The sequence below is a fragment of the Danio rerio genome, chromosome 16 (genome assembly GCF_049306965.1).
Source record: "Danio rerio strain Tuebingen ecotype United States chromosome 16, GRCz12tu, whole genome shotgun sequence".
Taxonomy (NCBI): domain Eukaryota; kingdom Metazoa; phylum Chordata; class Actinopteri; order Cypriniformes; family Danionidae; genus Danio; species Danio rerio.
The window spans coordinates 26,478,924-26,506,066 of NC_133191.1; the positions used below are offsets into that span (position 1 = coordinate 26,478,924).

General features: G+C 33.9%; 2 protein-coding genes and 1 long non-coding RNA gene across 6 annotated transcripts; 2 read left to right on the forward strand and 1 right to left on the reverse strand.

The window, feature by feature from the left end:
- Positions 1-458: 458 nt before the first annotated feature.
- On the forward strand, positions 459-4,449 carry hcst (hematopoietic cell signal transducer). The gene is made up of 5 exons (NM_001100102.2): positions 459-526; positions 986-1,055; positions 2,591-2,611; positions 3,608-3,739; positions 3,825-4,449. Exons 2-5 carry the CDS (start codon positions 1,013-1,015, stop codon positions 3,866-3,868), a joined length of 240 nt encoding a protein of 79 aa, NP_001093572.2. The 5' UTR covers positions 459-526; positions 986-1,012; the 3' UTR covers positions 3,869-4,449.
- A 2,341-nt stretch (positions 4,450-6,790) lies between these two features.
- Positions 6,791-17,139, forward strand: tyrobp (transmembrane immune signaling adaptor TYROBP). 3 transcript variants are annotated; one of them, XM_073924424.1, is made up of 6 exons: positions 6,791-8,183; positions 8,268-8,345; positions 15,475-15,495; positions 15,608-15,766; positions 15,858-15,922; positions 16,702-17,138. In XM_073924424.1, exons 1-6 carry the CDS (start codon positions 8,165-8,167, stop codon positions 16,756-16,758), a joined length of 399 nt encoding a protein of 132 aa, XP_073780525.1. In that variant the 5' UTR covers positions 6,791-8,164; the 3' UTR covers positions 16,759-17,138. The 3 variants fall into 3 exon arrangements, with proteins under 3 accessions (XP_073780525.1, XP_009290494.2, NP_001093573.2); XM_009292219.2 differs by lacking the exons at positions 6,791-8,183; positions 8,268-8,345 and adding an exon at positions 12,871-13,066 and having other exon boundaries at positions 15,472-15,495; NM_001100103.2 differs by lacking the exons at positions 6,791-8,183; positions 8,268-8,345 and adding an exon at positions 12,954-13,066 and having other exon boundaries at positions 16,702-17,139.
- An 827-nt stretch (positions 17,140-17,966) lies between these two features.
- LOC141378063 (uncharacterized) lies at positions 17,967-23,983 on the reverse strand. Of its 2 annotated transcripts, none has more exons than XR_012391650.1 (3): positions 23,860-23,983; positions 23,565-23,654; positions 17,967-18,535 (listed from the first exon to the last, which is right to left on the reverse strand). It is a non-coding gene; the product is annotated as an uncharacterized lncRNA (long non-coding RNA). The 2 variants fall into 2 exon arrangements; XR_012391651.1 differs by having other exon boundaries at positions 17,967-18,527; positions 23,860-23,967.
- Between the last annotated feature and the right edge of the window lie 3,160 nt (positions 23,984-27,143).

Genomic DNA, 27,143 nt, shown 5'->3' on the forward strand with positions numbered 1-27,143 from the left:
TTAATTTAATCTGAAATTGTAAGTAGTTTTTAATCTCTTGTGTAAATTCTATAAATACTGACTTGCAATTTGAAAATGTACCTTTATGAATAAAATGAAGGTTTATTATAAAGCACATGTTAAAATTTGTATAAAAAAAACTAAAATAATTCTTCTTGGACTAACAGAAACGTTCTGTGAAAAAGTGTAACTTTATGCTATAATATTTGTGGGGCCGTCATCATTTTGTTTATTTATAAGCTCAATGTCATTTGATTTTACACTTTTAGGGGGTTACTACTGCAGACGATGCTCAAAGGGAAATAATTTAATAAAGTAATATAAAAAGTCGTTTGCTGTAACTGAGAATAAAGTGTTTGATAATGCTACACGCATGCCTTATTAGTAGGCTATTATTTAGGAGGTTTAACCTTTTGTGACTCATAATGGAAAGGGAAAAACCTTTAAAGCCAAGTGGGCGGAAGTCTGTTGACACAGCTATTAAGATGTCAACCGTTTAAATGAATCGCAGCACATCACTTGGGTGGTAAGAAAGACTCTTTTTCTTGATATTGAAGAGTTTAAATAACCTTCATGCCTTCATTTTGTGAATCAAACACGTCTCTAGTGCGATTTAGTTCGTTGTTAGTGATTAGCGTTCTTACGGTGGTCGTGTTACTTGGCCATTAAATCAGACAAGTTAATAGAAAAAAGACTGCTGCTTATGTTACTGTTATGCGCAGGCGAACGCTTGTGATAGTTTATGTCTGGTAATGATATGTTGTATGAATGCAGGTGGTGAAGCGTCTCTGCATCTATGTAGTTATGTTGTTCAGTCATGTCAGTGTTTTGTTTTGTAATATGACTTAAAGCACACTCATTTTAGTCACGTAAGTAAAACGTGTTTAATTTAAATAGTACATGTATTACATGCGCCGTTCGCTGATGTTTTCCCTTTTTTCCCTTTTTTGTGATATTTTGCACCTTTTCTCTTATCGTGAGCAAGATCGCGGAAAAAAGTGCTAAACAGGAAATGACAAAGAAAGGGCTTCTAGTGTTTCTCCTCTCTCTGATTGGTACGTGATGGTTGTTTTTACCACCTTTCCTCTGTTCTTCTTGTCTGAGACCACCATGCAGTGCAGTGTGCATATATCCTGTTAGATGTATTAGACAGAGGTGTGACTTTCCACACATATTTGTGTAGGGGGTTATCTGCATTAATTACAGTTCTGAGTGTGCTGTTTGGGGCCAAATGATGCACACTATTGATCTCTCTCTCTCTCTCTCTCTCTCTTTAGAAAACATAGTAAACAGTAAATATAAATAAAGAAATAAATAAAAATTAAATAAAAAAGAATTATAAATAAAGTCTTTTTTTTCATCCATTCTGGGGGCCCCATCAATAGTCCATGCAGGTGTCCACACATTTTGCACTATGCCACTATATACAGTTGAAGTCAGAAGTAGTCTATTAGCCACCCTGAATTATCAGCCCTTCATTAATTTTTCCCCAATTTCTGTTTAACAGAGATATTTTTTTCAACACATTTCTAAACATAATAGTTTTAATAACTAATTTCTAATATCTTAATTTATTTTATCTCTGCTATGATGACAGTAAATCTAATATTTGACTAGATGTTTTTCAAGACACTTCTATACTACTTAAAGTGACATTTAAAGGCTTAACTAGGTTAATTAGGTTAACCAGGCAGGTTAGGATAATTAGACAGGTTATTTTATAATGATGGTTTGTTCTGTAGACTATCGAAAAAATATACCCTAAACGGGCTAATGATTTTGACCTTAAAATGGTTTTTAAAAAATTAAAATCCGCTTTTATTCTAGAAACAAATAAGACTTTCTGCAGAAAAATAATGATCAGACATATTGTGAAAATTTCCTTGCTCTGTTAAACATCATTTGGGAAAAAAAAACTATTATTCTGACTTTAACTATATATATTATATATATATATATATATATATATATATATATATATATATATATATATATATATATATATATATATATATATATATATATATATATATATATTATTATATATATATATATATATATATATATATATATATATATATATATATATATATATATATATAGGCACATTCAAAAAGTACCACATTCAAAAAATACCACATCTTTGAAAATCTGTATTTAACCAAAGGTGATGGAACTTTGGGTAATTAATCAATGTGAAAAAAAAAAAAAAACAAGTTCATAGATGTTCAATATAACCCCCTCCTGACACTTGAGTGACATCAACCTGATACTCAAACTTGTACCACATTTTTTGTAGCATTTTGGGCCTAAAAGTTTGCATAGCTGTAGTTATTCCTTCTTTTGTTTTGTTTTTCCCTTTTTGTAATCTGATAATGTGACTGATACACAAAAAATTATGTCTGCAAAATAGTTGCAAACAAGTTGTTTGTGTTGAATTTAAACAAATTAAATTGAGTAATGTTCAACTTCATTTGTTTGTTTAAATTCAGCCCAGATCAATTGTTTACAACTGCTTTATAATTGTATTACGATTTTTAAAAATTGTATTAAAGTTTGTTGAAGTAATTTCTCTCTCTTTTTTTTCAAGTCATGGTCAGAGCTGATGGAGGTAAGCATTTATGTTTGGTATTGATTCAGTCAGCAACTTTAAGTTTAGCAACTGCATGTTTATGACATACGGTTCATAATATTTGTCATATCAATTTCTAATGCCGAAGATACACTGGGCAATTTTGCAAAGCGATGTTGCTTGACTGCTTTTCTATTAAGAACTGGCAACAATATTGTGTATGTCACGCTTTGCCCCAATTAGTTACCTCGTGTCTGACCCAATTGCCCATTTATGGCATCATTTCCCAAATCTGCCCAGCAACATTAAACAAAAAGTTTCGCAGTATATCATCAGCATTAAATATTTAACTGTTGATCTGTTGAAAGTAAAATTAATTCAATAAAACTAGTTCATTTCACTCACATATTTGAAAAGTTCATTGTACTCAATAGTAACATGTTATGTGAACCCAAAATGTTACAATATTTACATGCACCTTTACTGAGTAGATGCAGAGTTTTGGTTCCCACACTCTTTGCGTTTGACTGTATGTTGAAATTAATCAGTGATTTTATGCTAGTTTAGGATTTTCAGAGGTTTCTGTTATGTTAAAAATTACCATTGCAGAGCCTTTGGTTTGATTGAGGATGAGTTGAAAAACATGAAGACTATTTGCATGAACTCTTCATGGTCTCTTTTACAGTTACATTAAGTGTTAATCCTAAGGGTTGGAGTTTATGCAACATTTATCTAAGCAAAATGCACAAATAAGTTTATGATATATTTGAATTCAATTATGATCAACATTGAAATGTTAATGAAAGAAGACTGTAAACCAGCACACATCACAAAATGTCTTTGTTGTGCAAAACAAAATAAAGTTCTGTTAATTTGGCCAAATTAAAAATGTTTTGAGACGTTATGTCCTACAAAATGTTTTATGTCGTTGGAAATGATCTGATTTTACAGCACAGACAGGGTTGTGTACTTTTGCATCAGTTGTGTGAATGCTGTGTGTACTTCACATGCCTCAAACCCTTAATATTTCCACAGACAAGTACTCATGTTTTGGAGTGAGCTCAGGGACAGTAGCAGGTATTATTTTCGCTGATGTTGCAGTAACGGTCCTCATTGTTACCACCACCTACTGGTACGCTAGCAAGCGCAGACAGAAGAAGGAAAACGGTAAGAAACTGCTGATACAAACATGAATTTTTCTTTAGCATTTCTGAAACAGACGTGCTTTTAACATGTTTGTGTATTTCTTTAGCTGATGAAGTCTACATGAATGTTAGAGCAAACTGCAAAACATGAAGATCTTTGGCAGACTGACGTCAACAATGGAAAACTAAGTGACTGACAGTGGATATTATAAAACATAATGATTTAACACCGTTTCAATACACAACTTTTATCATAGTGGCCTTGTGAATTAGACAAAGTTTTCTAATTTACTCTACTGTAATTGTCTGACACTTATTTAAAACAATTTGGAAACATTAAGATTTTTTTTTAAGAGTTTATTTTATTCAAGGTAAATTTGATCAAAACACAGTAAAACATTAGTATTACAACATATTATTTAAAAAAAAAAAATCTTGTTTTCTTATTTGCACAAATATATGAAGCTGAACTGAACATTAATGACAAGAACCTGATGAAAGATCGAACTCCCGTGATAACTGATCATAACAGAACAGAAACTGTAAGATGAATTTCTGAAGCATCACGTGACACTGACATTTAGCACTTAAGGTATTTTAGATAATGTTTGACAATATTGCTGTTGTCCACAAAAAAAAGATACAAACCTTAACGTTTACAGACATTTGACTCGCACTGTAAATCACTCAATAGACATTTCAATTGATTCATTTATTTTTTTAATGAAAGTAAAGAATATAGCACATAATTAACAGCAAGATCAACACCAGTACAGAAAAACACTGCCACCTAGTGGATAGGTTTCAGGATTTTCTTTCTTTTTTTAAATGATACCTTTATACTGTAAATGTATGCCTCTCTCTTTGTTCATGCATTATTCATTATGTTTTTACAGACATAAAAAACAGCTGTTTTTTGCATTATGATTATTAGCAGGGGTGGACTTAGTGATTCGGGAGCCCTAAGCAATTCCGGATATAAGCAATTTTGGGTATGGGGCCCTAGCATTGGAGCTCAATTCTTTCTTTATAGACCATTTCAATATGGTGATGTCATTGACACATAAACGTTTACTGCTTGTTATTAAACTATTTCACAACTGTAACAAGAGGCAATTCAATCATAACTTCATGTTAAAACAGCTATCATAACATTATTTATCAATATGTGGCTCTTTTTGGATTCTCAGACGCTATAGAAATTAAAAATGTAAAACAGGAAATATGTTGGGACCATTGTTTTTGTTTACATCCCTCAAAATAGTCTGTAGATTTTTTTTTTTCTCTAAATTCTTCAGTTTTTTAATAAATAAATGGCATATTAAAAATATATAGTTTAAGTGGAACCTTTATCTTCTTAATGTAAAATTTAAAGAATATATTCACAAATAAAAATAGCCACATTTGTAGTTTAATTTTAATATTTGCATGTGCAATACAGAAGGAGCGTTTCACTAGGCTATGCACTGGGCCCCCGGTTTTGAAATGAAGTAATAACATTAAAATCTTAATGGTTATAGACAGATTTTACAACATAAGATAGAACATTTATAAAAGAGCTATATGATTTTTATAGGCTTCTTGACATTGTTCAGGGCCCTCAATTCTCTGGGCCTAAGCAGCTTCTTACCTCGCTTATTGGCTAAGTCCGCCCCTAGTTATATAGTAAAGTAAGTCTTTGGCATCACACACAAAAAAGAGTTATATAAAGATTTATATTCAACAGCATTGTAAATATGCAGAACTTTGAGTTTTTTTGCATCATATTTAACCATTCATAAATATAGAATCTTTCTTAAAAGTGGATTTGTCATTTTTCTTTTTTTCTACAATAGAAAAATTATATTTTACTGAAAACAAACCTATCCTAGGGCAGCATGGTGGTGCAGTGAGTAGCACAGTCTCCTCACATCAAGAAGGTCGCTGGTTTGAGCCCTGGCTAAATCAGTTGGCATTTCTATGTGGAGTTTGCATGTTCTCCCCATGTTCGCATGGGTTTCCTCCAGGTGCTCTGGTTTCCCCCACAAATCCAAAAACATGCTACAGGTGAATTGGGTAAGCTTAATTGTCAGTATTGTGTATGTGTGTGAATGCAAGTGTGCATGGATGTTTCCCAGTGTTGGGTTGCAGCTGGAAGGGCATTTGCTGCTTAAAACATATGCTGGATAAGTTGGCGGTTCATTCCGCTGTGGCGACCCCTGATTAATAAAGGGACTAGGCTGAAAAAAGAAAATAAATGATTGAAACCTATACTAGTAACTAAATGATGAAATTATGAAAAAACGTGTCCAAAAACGAACTTGAGAGAAAGTGAAAAAGTATAACTCTGCACTATATAACTGTACTTAATTATTAAAAGAAGAAAGCAAGCAAAAATAAAAAATGAGAGTGGAAATACTTGTTTCATCATATTGAATCATCTCCTCAACACAAAGGGAAATAAATTGCTGTGTTTTGGCAGACAAACATGAAAAGATTTGGTTGAAGGGGGAAACAATGCACTCGCACAGTACAAATATATATATATATATATATATATATATATATATATATATATATATATATATATATATATATATATATATATATCAAGTGCATATAACAACAATTAAAATGGAGCCCTTAAAGCAGGGGTGTCCAAACTCGGTCCTGGAGGGCCGGTGTCCTGCATGGCTTAGCTCCAACTTCCCTCAACACACCTGCCTGGAAGTCTAGTATAACTAGAAAGAGCTTGATTAGCTGGTTCAGGTGTGTTTAATTGGGGTTAGAACTAAAATATGCAGGACACCGGCCCTCCAGGACCGAGTTTGGACACCACTGCCTTAAAGGGACAATACTCACTTCATGACATCATACAGTAGGATGCTTCTGAATTTCTTCAGATGAATACGAATAAAGACCATACTAATGCGCCAAGTACACAAACTGAAGAAGTCATGTAATGCGAAACAACAGGCACCTGTAGGATGATTTCTAATATTTTAAATCTGACAATCATGTTGATTTTGTGTGTGTGTGTGTGTGTGTGTGTGTGTGTGTGTTTTCTTTTCTTTTTTTTTTACTTTTTGAGGTGGTTTACAACACGTATATGGACTAAAATATTTTGTATTCTTCTGAAAAAGATGGTCATATATGACTGGGTCAGAATAATAAATGATGAGAGTGTTTTCATAAACATCCATTACTGACATTTCTGTTTACATTTAGCTCTTTTCCAGTGTGAAAAAAATTAAATGTATCAAATGCTTTTTAAGTTTAAATAAATTTGAAAGGACTTAAGGGGCGTTCATAACAAAAACAGTAACTGTTAATATAAATATAACTGTATTTGTGTAAAAAAAAACTTGCTTGTTTTTGCAATACCTATTATAACCAGCAGATGTCAATGTGCTATATTATAGCATGTGTAATCTATCCAATCAAACTGTCAATTTATCGATCGTTTAGTTGAATAAGAACAACAGATCATTTTCCAGAAAAAAACCCTGCATTTTCTATGCATTTTCAAAAGAAAGCAACACAAAGATGCTGAAATTGTACTTGATACCTGAGGTACCATTATTGATATACAGTTTGCTCTCATAGCTTCCATGTAAATTTGTATTATTCTCTTTCAATCAGTTGTTTTCAAGATAGTCATTATCGTTAAATAATCTTTGAAAAGAGGGCTAAACATCAAGCTGTGAAAATCTCCATGTGCCCTTTATGTTTCAATAAATTCTGACTGGCTGTCAGGATTTTATTGTAAATTATCAGAAAAAAAAAAAGATTCGGAAAGTGATTCAAAGGATCTTGTTTCTATACCTGACAAATGTCTTGTCGGTTATCCAAGTTTTAGAAACAACAAATAATAACTTGAATTTCAGTTGATCATTTGGTATCAGAAATGGCTTATATGAAAGGCAAAGGCATTTAGATTACGTTTCTTTTAGCAAAATAAAATATGACCATGTCTTGATTTTTGATTAATTAGGACAGGGATGATTGACTTTGCTTAGACTAAAGTCTTGTCACTTAACAGAAATAACCTACAGTATAAAATATAAAGTCATGCTGCAGTGGAAAAAGAATTAATATTGTGTATGACTTGGAGGACTGCATCCATACATCTCTGCATTGATCAAGATTCTTTGGATTCATCTTTGTCTCCTTCATCTTACCCCCAAACATGCTCAATAATGTTCATGTCTGGTGGCTGGGCTGGCCAATTCTGAAGCGCCTTGACCTTCTTTGCTTTCAGGAACATTGATGTGGAGGCTGAAGTATGAGAGGGAGCACTATCCTGCTGAAGAATTTGTCTTGTTCTGTGGTTTGTAGTTTAATGGGCAACACAAATGTCTTGATAGCTCAGGCTGTTGATGTTGCACTCTGCAGGTCTCTCACACGCCCCCATGCTGAATGTAATCCCAAGCCATGATTTTTCCTCCACCAAACTTGACTGATTTCTATGAGAATCTTGGGCCCATGTGAGTTCCAACAGGTCTTCTGCAGTATTTGTGATGATTGTGATGCAGCTCAACAAATGATTCATCTGAAAAATCTCCCATCAGCCACTTTTCCAAATGATCAACTAGCAGATATTATTTGTTCGTCTTTACAACTGGGATTGATGACAGGACGTTTGTCAGGTAATGCACATCTTTGTCATCATAACTGTGGTTATAAAACTGGTTTTACACTCAGAGTGATTTTCAGAACTTTGTCGTTATCTTTGTAGTTTTCATGCTTTGTGTGATAGACCTTAAGAAGTACTGTATTTTTGTTTAACTACTCCAGCATTTTTCCAGGCTTTACTAATTTGAAATTCCTGTCATTCTAGACCTGCATGGACAAAAGAGGATCCTGGATTATCTTGTTTGCTTTACACAGTACTCGTAATTTACCTGCAGGTTAACAATGAACCATTGTGTGTTCTTATGCTTATGGTTCACACTTTTCAAAGCTGAACCTGACTCAACATCCTTATTTGGTATATTCATGGTGTCAGTGTTTGCATAAAGGCTCAACGCTGCAGATCCTCATTTGATATATTACAGACTATATTAGGCTGCTTTCCTGAATGGACATTTTGGCTAAAAAAAAAAGGCTCTGATTGATGCTTTTTATAATTGACATTTTCCAGCTCCAACGCTGCAAGGATTGATGATTGAAAAAAATTGATGATTGTTTGTTGATTGCTATGCATCTCATAACATTGTCATAATCAGTGTTGGGGGGATACATTACAACTAAAGCGAGTTACGTGCAGTTGTAATCAGAATTATTAGCCCTCTTGAATTATTAGCCCGCCTGTTTATTTTTTCTCTGATTTCTGTTGAACGGAGAGATTTTTTTCAACACATTTCTAAACATAATAGATTTAATAAATAATTTCTAATAACTGATTTATTTTATCTTTGCCATGATGACAGTAAATAATATCTAGATGTTTTTCAAGACACTTCTATACAGCTTTAAGTGACATTTAAAGGCTAAACGAGGTTAATTAGGGTAACTAGGCAGGTTAGGATAATTTGGCAAGTTATTGTATAACGATGGTTTGATCTGTAGACTATGAAAAAAATATAGCTTAAAGGGGCTAATAATTTTGACCTTAAAATGTTTTTTTTTTTTAATGAAAACTGCTTTTATTCTAGCCGAAATAAAACAAATAAGACTTTCTCCAGAAGAGAAAATTATCAGACATACTGTGAAAATTTCCTTGCCCTGTTAAACGTAATTTGGAAAACATTTAAAAAAAGAAAAGGAAATTCAAAGGGGGTTTTATAAATTTGATTTTAACTGTACTCTCTCAGAAATAAACGTATGCACGCTGTCACTGGGATGGTCCATTTTTAAAAGGTACAAATACTTTTGTATTTCATTATTGGTACCTCTAACGTATATATTATTAGCACCTAAAAATTTTATGAGGACACTGTTGTACTTTTTAGGTACCAATATGTACCCTTGAGGTATTAATATGGACCTTTTAGGTACAAATTTGTATCTTTTGAAAAGGTACCACCCCAGTGAAAGCTTGCTTACCTTTATTTCTGAGAGTTTAATAACGTTACTTCTCTAAAGAACGAATAAAGTAATGCATCCCTTTATTAAAATTTGTAATAATATTTGAGTTACTTTTTTGAAAATGTAATGCGAGTTACTTTTTAACTTAATTAGCTTTTTAAAAATAAACTGCTGAATTATATGAAAGTAGTCACAATGAATTACGCAGTCAATGAGAAAATGTTCATTATTTTGATCGCATTGAAGAAAAGGTAAAAGGGATTGCCTCAATGGGCAGTAATTTTACTTAAGACAAATAGTACAAAAGTAGCAAACACATTGTTTTTCACTTTCAATAATCTGTATGATGGCGCAGTAGGAAGTGTTGTCGCCTCACAGCAAGAAGGTCGCTGGTTCGAGCCTTGGCTGGGTCAGTTGATATTTCTGTGTGGAGTTTGCATGTTCTCCCTGTGTTTACGTAGGTTTCCTCCGGGTGCTCCGGTTTCCCCCACAGTCCAAAGACATGTGGTATAGGTTAATTGGGTAGGCTAAATTGTCCGTAGTGTATGAGTGTGTATGGATGTTTCCCAGAGATGGGTTGCAGCTGGAAGAGCATCCGCTGCATAAAACATGTGCTGGGTAAGTTGGTGGTTCATTCCGCTGTGGTGACCCTGGATTAATAAAGGGACTTAGCCGAAAATAATATGAATGAATAATCTGTATATACGGCATGTAGAGCTCTGGGCTCAGGAAGTTCTCAGTTAATATTATCCTAAAAACTTTTTTTTTGGTGTTTTTTTAAAGGTAAATGTAGGTGTAGGTTATACAGTGCGCTGTTAATTGCAGAGCTCATATTAAAAAAGAAAGAGTGAAAAAAACAAGTTCTGTAAGAGATCATGCCTCAGCCAAGTAATCAAAAGTAATGCAAAAGTAACATATTATTCACCATAAAAAAGTAACTAAGTAACGCAACTAGTAACTTTTTTGTAGAGTAACTCAATATTGCAATGCAATACTTTCTAAACTTTCTCCAACACTGCTCATAATACTGGATTGTTTCTGTAAACATTTCATTGCTGCGTTTCATTTTTTACTTGAATCAAATAAAGTTTTCTAGTCATCTCTTCTTACCTTAATTCGGCTGATGAAAAATATTTTGACAAATAAAATTTTTAAAGTTGTAACCTGATTAACTTAATTATCTAACTTGATTAAAATAAGTTCAAGCTACATAAAAAGAAGTATTTGTCTTGACTTTTTGTCATAACGTTTTTACAGTTTAACTGCAGGAATATGCAAAGTCTGAAACCCTTCTGTGAATTGCTAATCCAAATCAAAGATTTAAAATAAAAATAAAAATTTATGATCGTATATGTTTGCAGGCTATTTTTATGTGTACTGTTATAAATATGAAAAGGATCTAATGACTGTTCTCTGGAATCTCCCAGAAATTCCCACGTCCAAAACAACCACAAGACTGTGACTCTTTCTCTGAAAAATGAGGAAGTCTAAAGAAAAGAATCTTTACAATTCACTCTTTTGTATATTTCCCCCCTAATTTATTTATGACCATTCTGTTATACCCACAAAAACGATTACTCTTTTAAATACTTATTTTAAGAGTTCCCACTTAGATATGCTTGGCATTTATAACAGGTTTGGCATGCTGTCACGGAGATATTTGAGCCCAGGGCTCCCGCCCGGTCTAGAAGCATATCAGGAGAACCGAGATCAGGTAGGTCTCGATCGCTCCCCCTTTAGAAGGGGAGAAAAAGGAGGAGATGGAGTGGAAGGGGGGATTCTTCCAAAAAGAAAATAGAGCAATAAGGAGAAAGTGATCCATTTATATTAAGCTCGGATCATTCTGATTGGATTATTACTGATTACGGATGAGTGGCCAGCAGTGCACAATCATATCACGTGCTCTTCTCGAAATTAGTTTGTGAAACTTCACTTATTGGTAATATTTTTGGACTTAATTAACTTTCATTCATTCAATTTTCTTCCGCTTAGTACCTTTATTTATCAGAGGTCGCCACAGCAGAATGAACCGCCAACTAATCCAGTATATGTTTTAAGGAGCGGATGCCCTTTTAGCCGCAACCCAGTACAGGGAAACAACCATACACTTTCACATTCACACACACACACACACACACACTCTCATACACTATGGCCAATGTAGCTTCTTCAATTCATTTATGCTGCATGTCTTTGGACTTTTGGGGAAACCCACACAAAAACGAAGAGAACATGCAAACTCCTCACAGAAATGCCGACTGACCCAGCAGGGGCTTGAGCCAGCAACCTTCTTGCTGTGGGGTGACAGTGCTAGCCACCGTGTTGCCTACTTAAGTATGCCTAAAAATGAGGATTTAGCCTTTCTGCAAAGACAACAAAACATTGTCAAAACATTGTATCACCTGTTCACTGACATACTCTTAAAATCTGATCATTAAAGACATATCATCAGTTCTTTTTATTTTGGATTTTGAGACTCGTGACCTCAAGTGGGCCCGGATAAGCGAAAGAACATGACTTTCTGAGACTGATGCGTTTGACTACAGATAACAATCTTTAGGAGGTTCACATGCAGTAAGACAAAGGTCAAGAATTTACAAACCAAGCTTCAGAAAGTCAATAATATCCCGAACCTTTGTTTATATGTCTTGTAAACAGGACTTTGCTTTAGTCGTGTCACTTCTGCATCACTTAATCACACAGTAAAAAGATCAACATCCTTTTCAGTCAAATAAGTATTATTAGCAGAATCAGACAATTGTTTTTGCTTTTTTCTACCTATGTGTGGTTATCAGATACTGGCTTTAGCAGTCACATCCTGTGCTGTGAGCCTTTTAACCACATTAACACCCAGGTCCCACTTAGTCTTTATACATTTCCCGCACATTGCCAAGTGAAAGTACATCAAGAAGGACATTCGAAAATGCAACTGTGACATTAAAAAAAAACCTCAGTTTTATCTTTGAATGTCTTATAATTAAAGCCTAAAAACATTCTAACTCTGACTGGATAAAATACAAACTATTTAAAGGAAAAACTAAAGTGTGTGCGTCCGTATGTGTGTGATAGCAAATACAAGCACATGTAGCTCCTCCTCAGAAACCTTTGCTTCTATTTTGATGGATGGCGATAAGTCATCAGCTCACACTTGGTGATTTTTCACACAGAGACAATTTCCATATCATTGGTTGTGATATTCAAGGTGTTTCAGCTCGTGGCCAGAAAGGCTTCTTGTATTCGAGTCAGGGCTGTGTAAACCCTGAGCAATCTTTCCTAAACCTGTCTGCACTCATTATGAGAAGGATACTGTTTATAATGTTCCCCGTCAACGGACTGTTTGGTGAGTCCATTTTGAGAATTTTTATAAACTGTACGGGTTTAGGTTTTTAAACAGTTAAAAACTGGCTTTTGGCATCATTTTCTCTCAAAAAACAAACTAGATGTTGATTTAATAGTTGTTTAGAACATAAAACCAGACTTTTTGTTGAGTATAGACTGCAAAATTGTAGGGTTTTAATTTTAAATTTGCTTTTTTATATCTATATAAAGCTTTTATACAAACAAATAATAATGTTATAAAAAAAACATTTTAAAGAATTAATACGATGGTTTACACAAACACGAAATCTCTGTCATTTACACATCCTTTTTGAGTATCTTTTTTTCAGTTGAATACAAAATAAGATATTTTGAAAGATGTTGGAAACCGGTGATTATTGACTTTCATGGTATATGTTGTTCCTGCTATGGATGTCAACAGTTATCCGTTTCTAACACTCTTTAAAAGAATCTGTTCAAGTTCAACTGAGAAAAAAAAACTCATAAAGGTTTGGAAACACTAGGGTAAAATACTGTTTTCTTTTTTTTTTTTAGGTAAGCTATGCCTTTAAGTGTCAACTTATTTCTTCTTTTTGAAATGAGCTTTGCCTTTATTTTTGAAGGCAGCCATATCAAGTTACTGTCTTGCATTTCATGTGCCTTTGTGAACACGATTGTTTGTTAGGTTAAACAAGTTTTGGATGTTAAACTCAAGTTTCTACATTTTCAGAAATGAAATTTTCAGTTCTCTTGACTAAGTGTTGAAACAAACATTACAAGTTGAGTCTTCCACTCACATTTAGTTCAGTAACTCATGTTGAAGGCAGAAGATGAACTTTCGTTTCTGGATTTAACCACATAAAACATTTTACCATTTTGTAGAAAAAACAAAATATGACTGAACTATATTGAGTATATTTTGCACACTTTCACAAAATTAGGTTTATATATAGAGATTATTGCAAAAAACTGCACATAATGTATATATGTGTGTGTTTGTCTGTTTATCTATTGACAGATCGAGATTTTACAACTAAATATTCTAGTCTAATATTTAAATATTATATTTTGTTGTGAAATTTTTGCAGAGTGTACATTTTTCCAACACCTCATTTCAATCTAATGTATTATTTTTCTTATTCTAAAGAATCTTATTCTTATATGACCACACTCTCATGTTAACACTTTAGAATAACTAGTTGTTATAACTAGTTAATAGTCCATTAATAAATTGTTAGTTAATAAGTTATAAATGACTTGTTAAATAAAAGTTAATAGTTTGTTATTTTTTTTATAACTGTGCCTTATATATAGTTAATAGATAACTTACAAGCTGTTAGTTAACAAGTTATAAATGACTTGTTAAGTGTAATTTAATGATTTATAACTATACCTAATAAATTAGTAATAGACCATGAACAAGCTGTTTGTAAAGACTTTCTAAGTATCAGTTAAATGTTTATATATGTTATTACATGTAAAGTTGCAACTATTCTTCATTTATTAACTGTTAGTAAATGAGGAATAGTTGCAACTTTAGAATCACGTCCCAATAACATACATAAGCCAATAGCAGGGTGTTTTCACACGTCTAGTTTGGAAAAGGTCTGGAAAGTGGGTGTGTCTAGCTCTGTTTGGGTGGGCGTGTCGGGGGAGGTAAAATGGGAAGGATTTGACTGAAAATGGGAGTTCCCATTTGGGCACGCGCTGATTTTCACACGCAGATGCAGGGGAGATCTATTACTAATTTATTAGGTATAGTTATTTTTAACTTGTTATTTATAGTCATTTATAACTTGTTAACTAACAGCTGGTAAGTTATCTGTTTCTATCTATAAGGCACAGTTATAAATAATTAACAAACTATTAACTTTTATTTAACAAGTCATTTATAACTCATTAACTAACAGCTTTTAATAATCTATTATAACAGATTCTAAAGTGTTACCAGTTAATGAATATTGAAATGTTTACTAATACTGTTTTGTAAAAAAAACATCTTAAAAAAAAACTTATCTGAATTTTAAATGGATAGTTCTTCCCAAAAACTGAACATTTCCTCACCTTTACTCAAACTCAAATTGTTCTAAGCTAAAAATCATCACATGACTATAGGTACAATCCCTAAACCTATAGGTACAATCCCTTAACCAATCCCTAAACAATCGCCCTGAACCTAACATCATCAGTGCAGTTATCGTGTCACATTCTGTGCAACCACTATTAATAATATTATAAAATAAAACTAATCCTAAAAAACAGCAGTTTCAAAGGTAAAAAATTGCAAATCTATGTTTTATTTGTGGATTTTACGTAGATAAGTTGTTATTACTGCAAGTAATCAAAGAAATTGCATTTTATTTCTGTAGATCAACATCAAAAATCAAACTGTTTTAACATTTTCTCTTTCATTTTCTCTTTGATCAGCAGGCTTTGTAGAGGCAAATCAAGGTAACAACTTTTCCATACATCTTTGATACTCAGTTGATAAATATTTATTTTTTGTTTGTTTGGTAGTTTTTTTTAATGCATATTATATGCTAATGCATTTTCTGCTTTTCAGACTGCAGTTCCTGTTACCAGATGGACATTGGAGTGGCTGTGGGGATCATCACGTGTGATATTATTGTCACGCTCCTCATTGCTCTCTCCGTCTACTGTTTTGTTTCTCGCCAGAAAAAGAGAGGGAGTTTACATGCACACGGCAGATGCTGTAGCTCAGGTAAGCCTGATTGTAGGAAAATATTTAAAAAAAACAGTCACTATGAGTTTCAGAGTTTCAGTCTTAATCATATGTTTTTCTGATGTTTAAGGCAAAGCAAAGCTTCAGCAGACATCTATGAGGGCAAAACCAATTGAAGTAGAATCACCTTACCAGGTAAAATGAGCAAAATATGTACACAAAAAATATGTTTGCTATTTGTTCAAACTACTTATTTAAAATAAGCTAAAGCAACACAATTTATGAGTTTTATAGGGGGAATCTTAATTGTTTTATGCTTAATTTACTTAAATTGGTAAAAACTCATAAGTTAACTTAATTCCGTCATGTCGATTGTGTGGAACCCAACATTGTTTGCAGTGTATTTAATGCAATGCAATATACGTGAGATCAGTTTTGTTGAAGTTCACAAACTAAGGCAAGACATTGCTTACCAAAACTATTTGTCATGGACCAGTGAGTATGGAGATTTTTGACTTTTCTTAAAATGTATTTTTGTTCAGTTTAATGTTAAGAAAACTTCCAAAATACATTTTAAAGTGTTTCTTTTGTCGCACTTTATTAGTGTTTATCCATACATTTTAATTACAATGCATATTTTAAAAGCATTTTATTATTACACACATCAAGTGACACAATTTTACAGAGGTATTTGTTCATTCGTTTATTTAAAAATAAATAAATATAAAAAAAATAAATAACCTATATGATAAAGTGAGAGTGTCTTAATAATATAGCGGAAAGTAGTATGAGGTAAATGTTACTCAAAGTGACAGATGCAGATGTATTTGTGTGAGATGTGTTTAAGTAAATAATCAAGTAATTACACTATTAGTTAATTTTGTTGTACCCTATATTTACCTTGCCTTAAAAAGTCTTAATGTTTTCTTGAAGTGCTTATATGTGTACTCAATTTATTCACAATGTTTTGACAGGAGCTTTATGGAGTGCAGTCAGACATATACAGTGATCTTCAGCAGTATCGGAAATAAACAAGGTCACCTAACATTATCAATGAACGAGTTGTGTTCACACCAATATTTGGAGATTGCATAGGTTCATGACGGTTTCATATTGTGGCATACAAATATGTATTTGATATAAATAAGCTATAATAATTGAATCATGCAAAACAATTTCCATGAATCATCATGATTGGTACATATAAAAATCATCAAAATAAATGTTAATGGTTTGTGGAAAGGAAATGATCTTCAGGAACTTGAAGATTTAATTCCACATTTTATTATAGTTGTAAAAGTTTTTTTTTTTTTTTGTATCTTTATATGTCAGTTTTGTATTTATTCATAGTATATCTTTGTATTGGAAGATTCCCTTGCTCCTTATGGTAAAATAAATGTGTTTGATTTTAATTTGTGGCTTTTAAGTTTTTTCTTGTATGTGTTATGTGCTTGTCAGCATAGTGAGATAACAGAAGGATGAAACCACCTTTTATGTCCGAGGAAGTGGATGCAGTTGCAGTAGCTGACCTGAACTGCAGTCAGCTAGACAAAAGCCAAATACTTTTATTATTATTATAATTCTTTAGGCCAGAATTTCCTGAATTATTAAATTCAACACCTTCATCCTAAAATATATGGTCTGAGTAGAGTCACTGATATATTGTTCTGTATTCTAGGTAAAATAAATGAAACTGAAGAGTTCTTGACACCTCGAGCAGTTTAATTGAGCTCTTAGTTTAAGTGTGACCACTTGCAGCGTCCACAAGAGTGCACTATTATCTCATTGTGCTTTATGTCACATCCACTGTTATTTATTTAGGAATTTACTGTTTTTCTTTCAGCGCTTCTTCCTGTATTGGTGTATCATTGAACTAAAGCAGTTTCAGTGTTTGTTTGTCTTTGCATACAATGAATGTTTATTGTTGGAATACTAAGTATGATAGTGTAAATGCAAATGCTGGACAGACTGTTTACCATACACATAATTAGCCAATTTACACAGAGCCGGAACTGTCATTTCAGTTTTGTGTTGAATTTTTAAATAAATGACTGTCAGTCTACCAACTGCTTTGATTTAAAATATTTAAAGAAATAAAGAAAAAGTAAAGAAAAAGAAATTAACATTCCACTAGGAGCTTGAAATCTCTTAAAGGGATAGATCCCCTAAAACAAAAGATTTTATTTTGAGGGGATCGTTCCCAACAAAATGACAACTTATTTACTCACACTCCAATGTTCCATTCAATTCAATTCAGCTTTATTTGTACAGCGCTTTTACAATATAGATTTTGTCAAAAGGCTTCACATAAATGGTCATAGTAAATTGGAACAGTGTAGTTCAGTTTTTTAGTGTTTAAGTTCAGTTCAGTTTAGATCAGTTCAGTGTGGTTAAAAATCACTACTTAGAGTCCAAACACTGAATCGATGCAGAGCTCTACCGATCCCAAACCATGCAAGCTAGAGGCGACAGCGGAGAGAAAAAAAACTTCACTGATTGGCGAAAGTGAAGAAAAAAAAAAAAAAAAAAGTTAAAACCAGACTTAGTTGGGGGCACGACCATATTAATTTCTCCACTGGCCAAATGTCTTGTGCCAGAGCTGCAGTCTCAGCGGCGGAGGCTGGAAGCTGGCCTCAGCGAAGACTCGTCTGTCCTTGGAGCGTCACTGGAATCAGTCTCATGCTCTCCACTCCTTCATGATCACCGCAGCAGCTGCTCAGGATATGGCCTGGTCCAGGATATGGAAACCTTGGGATCATCTCGCAGCTGGTCTTGGATCTAATCAGTGACTCTGCATAGTCTGAGGTCCTCGGGAAGAGTATCCCCAGGTGGAAATAGAGAATAAAGAGAATAATTAGCATAGCTGCTCTTCATAGTGTATATAAACAAGATGCAGAAACCTGTGTGAAACCCCGTTAAGTGATGCATTGAGTGTATGCTTTACTAAACAGAAAGGTCTTTAATCTAGTTTTGAATTGGGAGAGTGTGTCTGAGCCTCGGACGTTATCAGGAAGTCTATTCCAAAGTTTAGGAGCCATAAATGAGAAGGCTCGACCTCCTTTACTCGACTTTGCTATTCTAGGTCCTACCTGAGTTTAGAGATCTTAAAGAGCGAGTTTGATTGTAGTGAGACAGAAGGTTGGTTAGATAAACAGGAGCTAGATTATTTAAAGATTATTTAATGTTCTAAATGTTTATTTATTTATTTCTACTTTTTAACAAAATAATCAAGATATTCTGAAGAATCTTGGGGAAAAGCAGCCATAGAATTTTAAAGGAACAAAAATACTGTTGAAGTCAATTGCTACTGCTTTCTGACAAATAAGAAAACGGTAACACTTCACAATAACAGTAGATGAATAATGCTGTGTTAATACATAAACTCAACATCACTTTATTATGAACTAATAATGGCTACCTTAATTGCTTGTACAAGCTTGCTTGTTAAATAATGTATTAATTACCATATTAGTGTATATGCCTAATTTAACTATCATGAAATTATAATATGTTAATGTATAATTATGTCATCACGACTTTACTTGGAGGGACAGATCCCCATTTATACATTCTTAACTACACATGAAGACCTTATGTATGCCCGTCTTGTGCATTTACACTGAATAACAACAGAAAAGTGTTCATTCAACATCAACGTTAACAGTTTAAACACAGTAGTTCACGAGTAGCTAATGGTGACGTGCCCCTCCAAGTAAAGTCATGACATAATTATACATTAATTGCTCATGAGTTCATGTTGATTACAATTAGCTTAAATGTAAATGTTAATTAATAAATTGTTAACAACATGTACTAGCAATTAGGGTAACTGTTATTTACCTGTGAATCATGTTGTAGTTAAAGTTAGTTCATGATTAGTGAGCGCCATAACTCATCAGTAATTCAGTAATACAGTAAAATTTAGTTGACATATTAAAACATCATCATTATTATTATAGTGTGTTACCAAGAAAAAAAGAAAGAAAAAGAAAAACTCAAACCGGTTTGGAAAAAGGTGAAGGATGACTAAAAAATGACAGAATTTTATTTTTGAGTCTTTAACTCATTCTCACTCACTCACTCATTCTCAAGCCATTTAAACGGTGGATGGAACTTTTTTTTTAATGTGTATAAACTGGAAGTTGCTGAGAATTTAATTTCAACATGTTGATCTGTTTCCAGTTGGAATTGAATACTAAGTAGGTTGTGTGGATTTTATTTATTTTTTTACCAAAATAAACGTCTACTTATTTATTTATTTATTCATTTATTCATTCATTCATTCATTTTCTTTTCTGTTTAGTGCCTTTATTAATCTGGGGTTGCCACATTTATTTATTTACATTGGATTAACTGGATTAATTAATAGTCCTTGGTGATTCATATAATGGAATTCAACCAAAACCTTGAGTCAAACGGCCTTAAACTGACACAAAGGTTGCGTCTGAAATTGCATACTTCCATACTATATAGTACACTAAAAACAGTATGCAAACCAAACAGTATTCATTGAATTTGAAAAACAGTATACGAGAAATACATACTACCGGTGAGATTGTGAAGTACTCATCTGATGAACGCTATGCTATCCCATGATGCACCACGAAAATATTAATGAATGATAGTGAAGCAACTGACATGGATAGGTTGAGTGATCATGACAAAATGGCAGATGTACTGTAGTACGTTCGAGTTCCATTCAAACTGCACCCATTCATACTATATAACGGACTTTTCTAACAGTCGAGTAGTAAATTTAAATTCAAATGTAGTACATACCGAGTAGACTTCGTAGTAGTAGCAGATTTCAATTTGCATCAAAATGACATGCTTTCTTGAGTATGTAGTTATTTTGAATAGTAGGTCTTCTAGAAATCTGCTAAATAATTGTTATTGCACAGCTCTTTTGAATAATTGATTCTGACTGGACTGGTCACAACCAGGGCCGGAGCAAGCTGAACTGCCGCTCTAGGCAAAGGATGGTCATGCCGCCCTCAACCCCAACCCTCTCTATTCTGCTGCCCTAGACGCGGATATAACTAAGGGCGCGGGTGGTTAGGGTAGTGTCGCGGACGCTGCCCTCTCTATTAGTCGCGGATATTACTGAGGGAACGGGTGGTGAGGGTATTGTCGCGGACGCCGCTCTCTATTTTATCGCACTAGACGCGGATATAACTAAGGGCGCGGGTGGTTAGGGTAGTGTCGCGGACGCTGCCCTCTCTATTAGTCGCGGATTTTACTGAGGGAACGGGTGGTGAGGGTATTGTCGCGGACGCCGCTCTCTATTCTATCGCACTAGACGCGGATATAACTAAGGGCGCGGGTGGTTAGGGTAGTGTCGCGGACGCTGCCCTCTCTATTAGTCGCGGATATTACTGTGGGAACGGGTGGTGAGGGTATTGTCGCGGACGCCGCTCTCTATTCTATCGCACTAGACGCGGATATAACTGAGGGCGCGGGTGGTGAGGATAGTGTCGCGGACACCGCCCTCTCTATTAGTCGCGGATATAACTGAGGGCGTGGGTGGTAAGGGTAGTGTCTGGGACGCCGCCCACTCTATTTTGCCGCCCTAAGCAGCCGCCTAGGTCGCCTCTATGGACGCGCCGGCCCAGGTCACAACATTCCAAGGTATTTGTCCTGATAACGACGAGTGAAGCTAATAACACAGGCTCATATGGGTACTACAAATAATCTTGACTGGTTGACCCAGTATATTCATATACTTGCTTATGCTTATCTTTTATGACACCAATTCATTCCGCTGTGGTGACCCCTGATAAATAAGGAACTGAGCCAAAGGAAAATTAGTGAGTGAGCGAGCGAGTGACGCCATTCTTCAGTGTTTGGCGCCATCTTGTGACAGAAAAAAAGTAGTTTTTTATAGTAGGTCTAAGTAGTTAAGTGCGAGTTGCATTCATTTCAGCCATTTAGTATTTGCTGAATTTGCATTCAGTGAGTTGCATTCAATCAATGTTTTGTGTATGGCTGTTTACTTTTATGGTAAGTAGAGAATTACCACGTAGATTCACATTATTGCATAACATGAATGAAGCGCGAATATAAAGATGCACCACATTTATAGTTGTCATTATAACATGACCAGAATCCATTTCATCACTTTACTGCCATTCAAAAATTCCTTCTTTATGCCTAGAATAAAAAAAAAAAAATATATATATATATATATATATATATATATATATATTCATCTTTTATCACACATTTTTGTCACACACAGTTTTTGGCCTAGTACACAGCAGGGAAGTATGTGATTTTGGCTGCAGCTGATGTTTCAGGCCTAATGGTGAGTGTTTTCTGAAGTACATCTTCACTCAGCTGTTTGTCTGTGTGAAGCCATTCAGCAGATTTTGTCTTCCACATCACTGCTGTACTCCCATAACTTCGGTTGCATTTAATAGGAAAAGACAAACTCACACTAAACGTGAATATGGGATTATTTTTACAGTTATAATTGGAAACCAGTAGCACATATGAGTGCATATTTTACAGTTGTGCCTAAAAGCTATTTGTTTGCAGGACACATGGACAAACAAAGAGAGCGTTCAGATGAAACTAGGTTAAGCTAATCTTTTAATAATCTTACATCAGGTTTTTTAATAGGATTTCAAACATGTACTTTCTTTTGCTTCCTGCACACTATTTACCCAAAGCCCGGCATGCTTGAACTACTCAGAAAGAAACAGCAGGAACATATTCAGAGAAAGAAACCAATTATTTTCTGAATTTGGACTGGTTTGTTTGCCGAAGTGTTTTTTCTTCTTGTTCAGTATTAGAGGAAATCTACTTGATTGTTTAAATGTTGCTCTCAGTTTTTTTCACATTTGAGTGTTCAGATGTGCACTACCAGTCAAAAACTCGGGGTCATGTTTTTCATGTTATTTTTTTAAAAAGAAGATTGGGCGGCATTTTTTGAATGTAAAAAAAGGTCGAATTGTTAAATATTTATTATAAAATTTAAATAACTGCTTTCTTATTGTATGTAGTTTTAAATTAAATTACTCCAGTCATTATTGCTTTCATTGCTATTACCATCAATAATAATAATAATAATAATAATAATAATAATAATAATAATAATAATGAATATTTGAGTGATTTCTGAAGGATCATGTGACTCTGAAGACTGGAGTAATGAAGCTGAAAATTAATCTTTAAAATCACTGGAATAAATGATTAAATTAAACTATAAACTACTTTTAAACAGTTATTTTACAGTGCAATAACATTTCACTATTTTATTATTTGTACTGTATTTTTGACTAAATTAATGCAGCCTTTGTGTACTTTCTCACTCCATAATTCGCTTCTTTTTTAAAAAAATATGTGAAATGAAGAGTTAACCGATGTCTTCGTCTGCAGTTGGATTGCACTAGCAGGACAAATGAAGGAGGAACAAGAAGAGTGTTTTTTTCTCCCGACCTTGGCAGCCTGTTATCAGCTTCTGGCTTATGGAGCTTGGTAATTTATCAAACTATCAAAATACATTCCTTAACTAAAACAAATACAGTTTTAGTCTCACAGGCAGATAGTTGACTCAAAAATTACAATTCTGGTGTAGTTTACTCTTTTACATATTCGAATATTTAATTTCTGAATCCCATTGACTCCAAGAGCATTTTTATACGAACAGGGAAAAAAAAGAATTAATGAGTTAATGAAAAAGTTAATGAAAAATAATTTTCGTTAACTGAAATAAAAATAAAATCTAGAACTAACTGAAACTGTATTGTGAACATACAAAACTAACTGAAACCAACTAAGATTATAGCCAAAAATGCTCTTCTTTTTTGTCTTTGTAAATTAATTTCATACATACTGTAAGCCTTTTAGAAGTAAATCTACTTCGCGCTGCCTGTAAATGGCCAGATAAAGCCTGTCCTCTTCCAATCAGGCCTAGCGGTTGCTCCTGCGACAAAAGGCATTAAAAAAGCATTGGTTTAACACATTTGTGGCCAATAATGAGTTTTATTTTCGTATTATTGATCGCAATCACGAACGAATCGTTCTTTTTACGATCTTCTAAGAGAACCGGTTGAATTAGTTGACCAAATTGAACTGAATCATTTAAAACAATTCGCTTCTTCAGTAAGCAATATCCACAAACTACTTACTTTTTAACATGCCTGATTCTCCCTCTGACTCGAAACAAACAAATTGTCCGAGTAATTCAGTTATTAGAAGATGGCTACACATAGATCACATTTGAAAATCGATGAACTAATACTGCGCATGCGTGATTCAGCAGATGAATCGAACACAAACAGTACAGCCTGCTGCTGTGACTGAAATAAAGTTGAACAACAGCGATGGCTTAAATGAGAGGATCTGGCGATATGTAAGTTTATTTCAGAACAGAAAATGCTAATGGAATTTAAAATAGTGATTGCTTCAGTTGGTTAGCAAATCTTGATTGTAAGAAACTTTTGAGATGATGGTAATGTTTTAACCGACTAAAGATCGCTGACTACATATTTTTGGTATGTTGAGTCCAAACATGGGAAGATTGTCACAAAAGATCCGGTTCACGTTAAAGATCCTAACTTCCCATCACTACCGTCAGAAGCAGCCGCTGTTGAATTTGAGTTTGAGGATGGGAAGGGGTCATCATGTGTCCTCTAAATGCATGTTTAAATGTTTTTATATTTGGTTGAGTTTTAATATACATTTTTTTTTATTCTGATGATTTTGAATCTTGTACCTAAAAAAAATATTAATTTTAGAATAGAAAAAAAACTAAAACTAATACTGAAACTAATAAAAACTAGTGTAGCTCTACAATCTAGCTATAAAAACTAATTAAATTTCAAAACAAAAGTCAAAACTCAATAAAAAACTAATGAAAAATCTAAAACTATTATATGGTAATCTTCAAAATAGAACATTTTCTCTTTCAGTTTTCTCATTCAGCTTGTTGCTTCATTTCCTGTAGCAGGTCATTGTTGTTTTAGTTTTCAAGAGTTTAAACTTGTTTATAATAATAAAAAGTCAATAACATTTATTCATAAAACCACATTTTCTTTATTTAAACTGAGTGGATAATGGTAATGCACCTTGAAACCTGTTTACTATGATGGCCAAGAGAGCCCAAACACTCTGCAAGTTAATTAAACACATACAAATAGAAAAATGAATAAAATAAGAAAACTTCTTCATCAGTTTGACAAAACGGGTACAAGCAAATAGAGAAACATGCTGGAAATAGCGCAAACCACAATGGAAATGTATCAGGAACCCCAAAAATGTGACAGACCTGGCTGCTTCCTGACACACACACACACACACACACACACTTCTTTCTACCAAATAAGTGTAATTATGAAATCATTTTGTGACCTTTCACTAAGCACACACGCCTTACTTAGGTCAGAAAAATTAAAGCTTAGTAAATCCTTGTGTAAACCTGCAGTGCTTGATGTTGAACTACTGGTCGTTCCACCAATTGCCATTCGATTAAATAGCTTTCAGGCACTGATGGTTACATTATATTGTTACTGTGTAGCCAGCGCATTGTCAAACATGACGTAACCATTCAGCCGCATGACTCGCAGTCACGGTCTCAGTTTAGCAACCCGTACAGTAGTTTTGTAAACCTGTGAGCTTTACTCACACTCATGCTATTGAAAATGACTGTTATTGTGAAACTCCTAGTTCTGAAATTGCAGAATAATTCTCAGTAACCTGATGGCGAATATGCTGTTGTAAAAGCCTGGGTTCTGTAATTAGCTTCTGCTCGTTATCTTCATGCCCTCCTCATTGTTACAGTATGAGTCCTGATGGGTGCAGGAAGATTTGGTGCCCTGTCAAATCAAACAAACCCGCTATGTGTTGGCGCTCAGGTGGCTGGTGTTGATAAAAAATGTCATGCTGATGGGAAAGGATTCGCATGAACCAACACCAGTGGTAATTCATCTTCGTTGCTTTAGCGAAGAAGGACAAAACTGTTTCCTGTGCACTGTGTATTATTATGTTCAGTTCAGTTATTGCACAAAATCAATTACTGTGTACTTCAAGTCAGTATTTTCATCAGCAATCCATTTAATTAATCCAGTAATGACAGTAGTAATTTGTTTTTTTTTTTTACTTTTGTACATTTTAAACATCCTATTTATTAAACAAAACCTTTAAATGTTAGTTGTCATGGATTTAAACACTGATAATATGAAATTAGTACACGCTCTGCTAAATAAAATAACTTTTGAAGACTTTTTAAAGAAGTGAGATGCTAATATTGGCAGTTTGTAGAGGAAATTTTACAGTTTGAACCCAAAAGTGACCGATCTGTCAGATGAAGAAAAGCCGGAGTCGGAAAAATCAATTAAACAGGAAGTTTACTGAAGACATTTTGCAGACTCATCAGCAGAAACCAGCTTCAACACTTGCAAAAAGTTTGTAGGCTGCTCTGCTTACAATTTTAAAAACATCAACAATTATACTCTTACATAACGTCATTAACTGCGTCATACATATAGTTGTTTTAACCTGATTGGTTAAATCACAGATTGACTGAGAGAAGTTCCATGTGCGGTTGTACAATATCTCAATATCTCAAGCATACAAACGTCAGAAAGCCACTGCTGACTCCAGACCTGTGAAATGATCCAAAAATAAATAGAACACACACACAAAGTACAATCTGTTTCTTACCCAAGGCTGAGTGTACTCTTAGCAGTCTTATCAAAACTGGTTAAAAACTGGTATAATCTACATTCAAACTGGCAGCTTGCATACAAAAGAATTAGCTTTAAAAGATTTAACACTTAAAAAGGCAAATAACTCCACACAAAAGGTCTTCTCCATGACCTCTGACCTGGCTGTGTAGATCCTGAGGAAACAAATCATTTGGCATACAAAGAAGCAATCACACGCATATTATTCCAGTTTTACTCTGAAGTGAGATGACACTAAGGTCATCATATAATCAATCAATAAACATTCAACTTTATTAATATTCATAAAGACATAATAGTTTATTTGTGTTACTCCATCCAGGAGTAGACATCCATCTGACAATCCACACCAAGTTGTAAAATTAACCATATGGGTAAATACCATTAAAATTAACAGTTGGCATTTTAAAACTTTAGATTAAACAAATTTAAAAATAGAATTTCATTTTACCATTTAATTTTTTAGTTGTATTTTATGCAAATAATTGCGTTCCCCAACACGGGGAGAACATGCAAACTCCACATAGAAATGCCAACTGACTCAGCTGGGATTCAAACCAGCGACCTTGTTGCTTCAAGGGGACTGTGATAACCACGGAACCACCGTGCCACTAATCAGAAAGCTCTATATGTAAAAAGGTGTTTTAGTTAATCTCTCAATTAGCTGGAAAATTACATATGATGATGCAGGAAGCATGAAAGCAGGACACTCCACAGCAGCTCCAAGA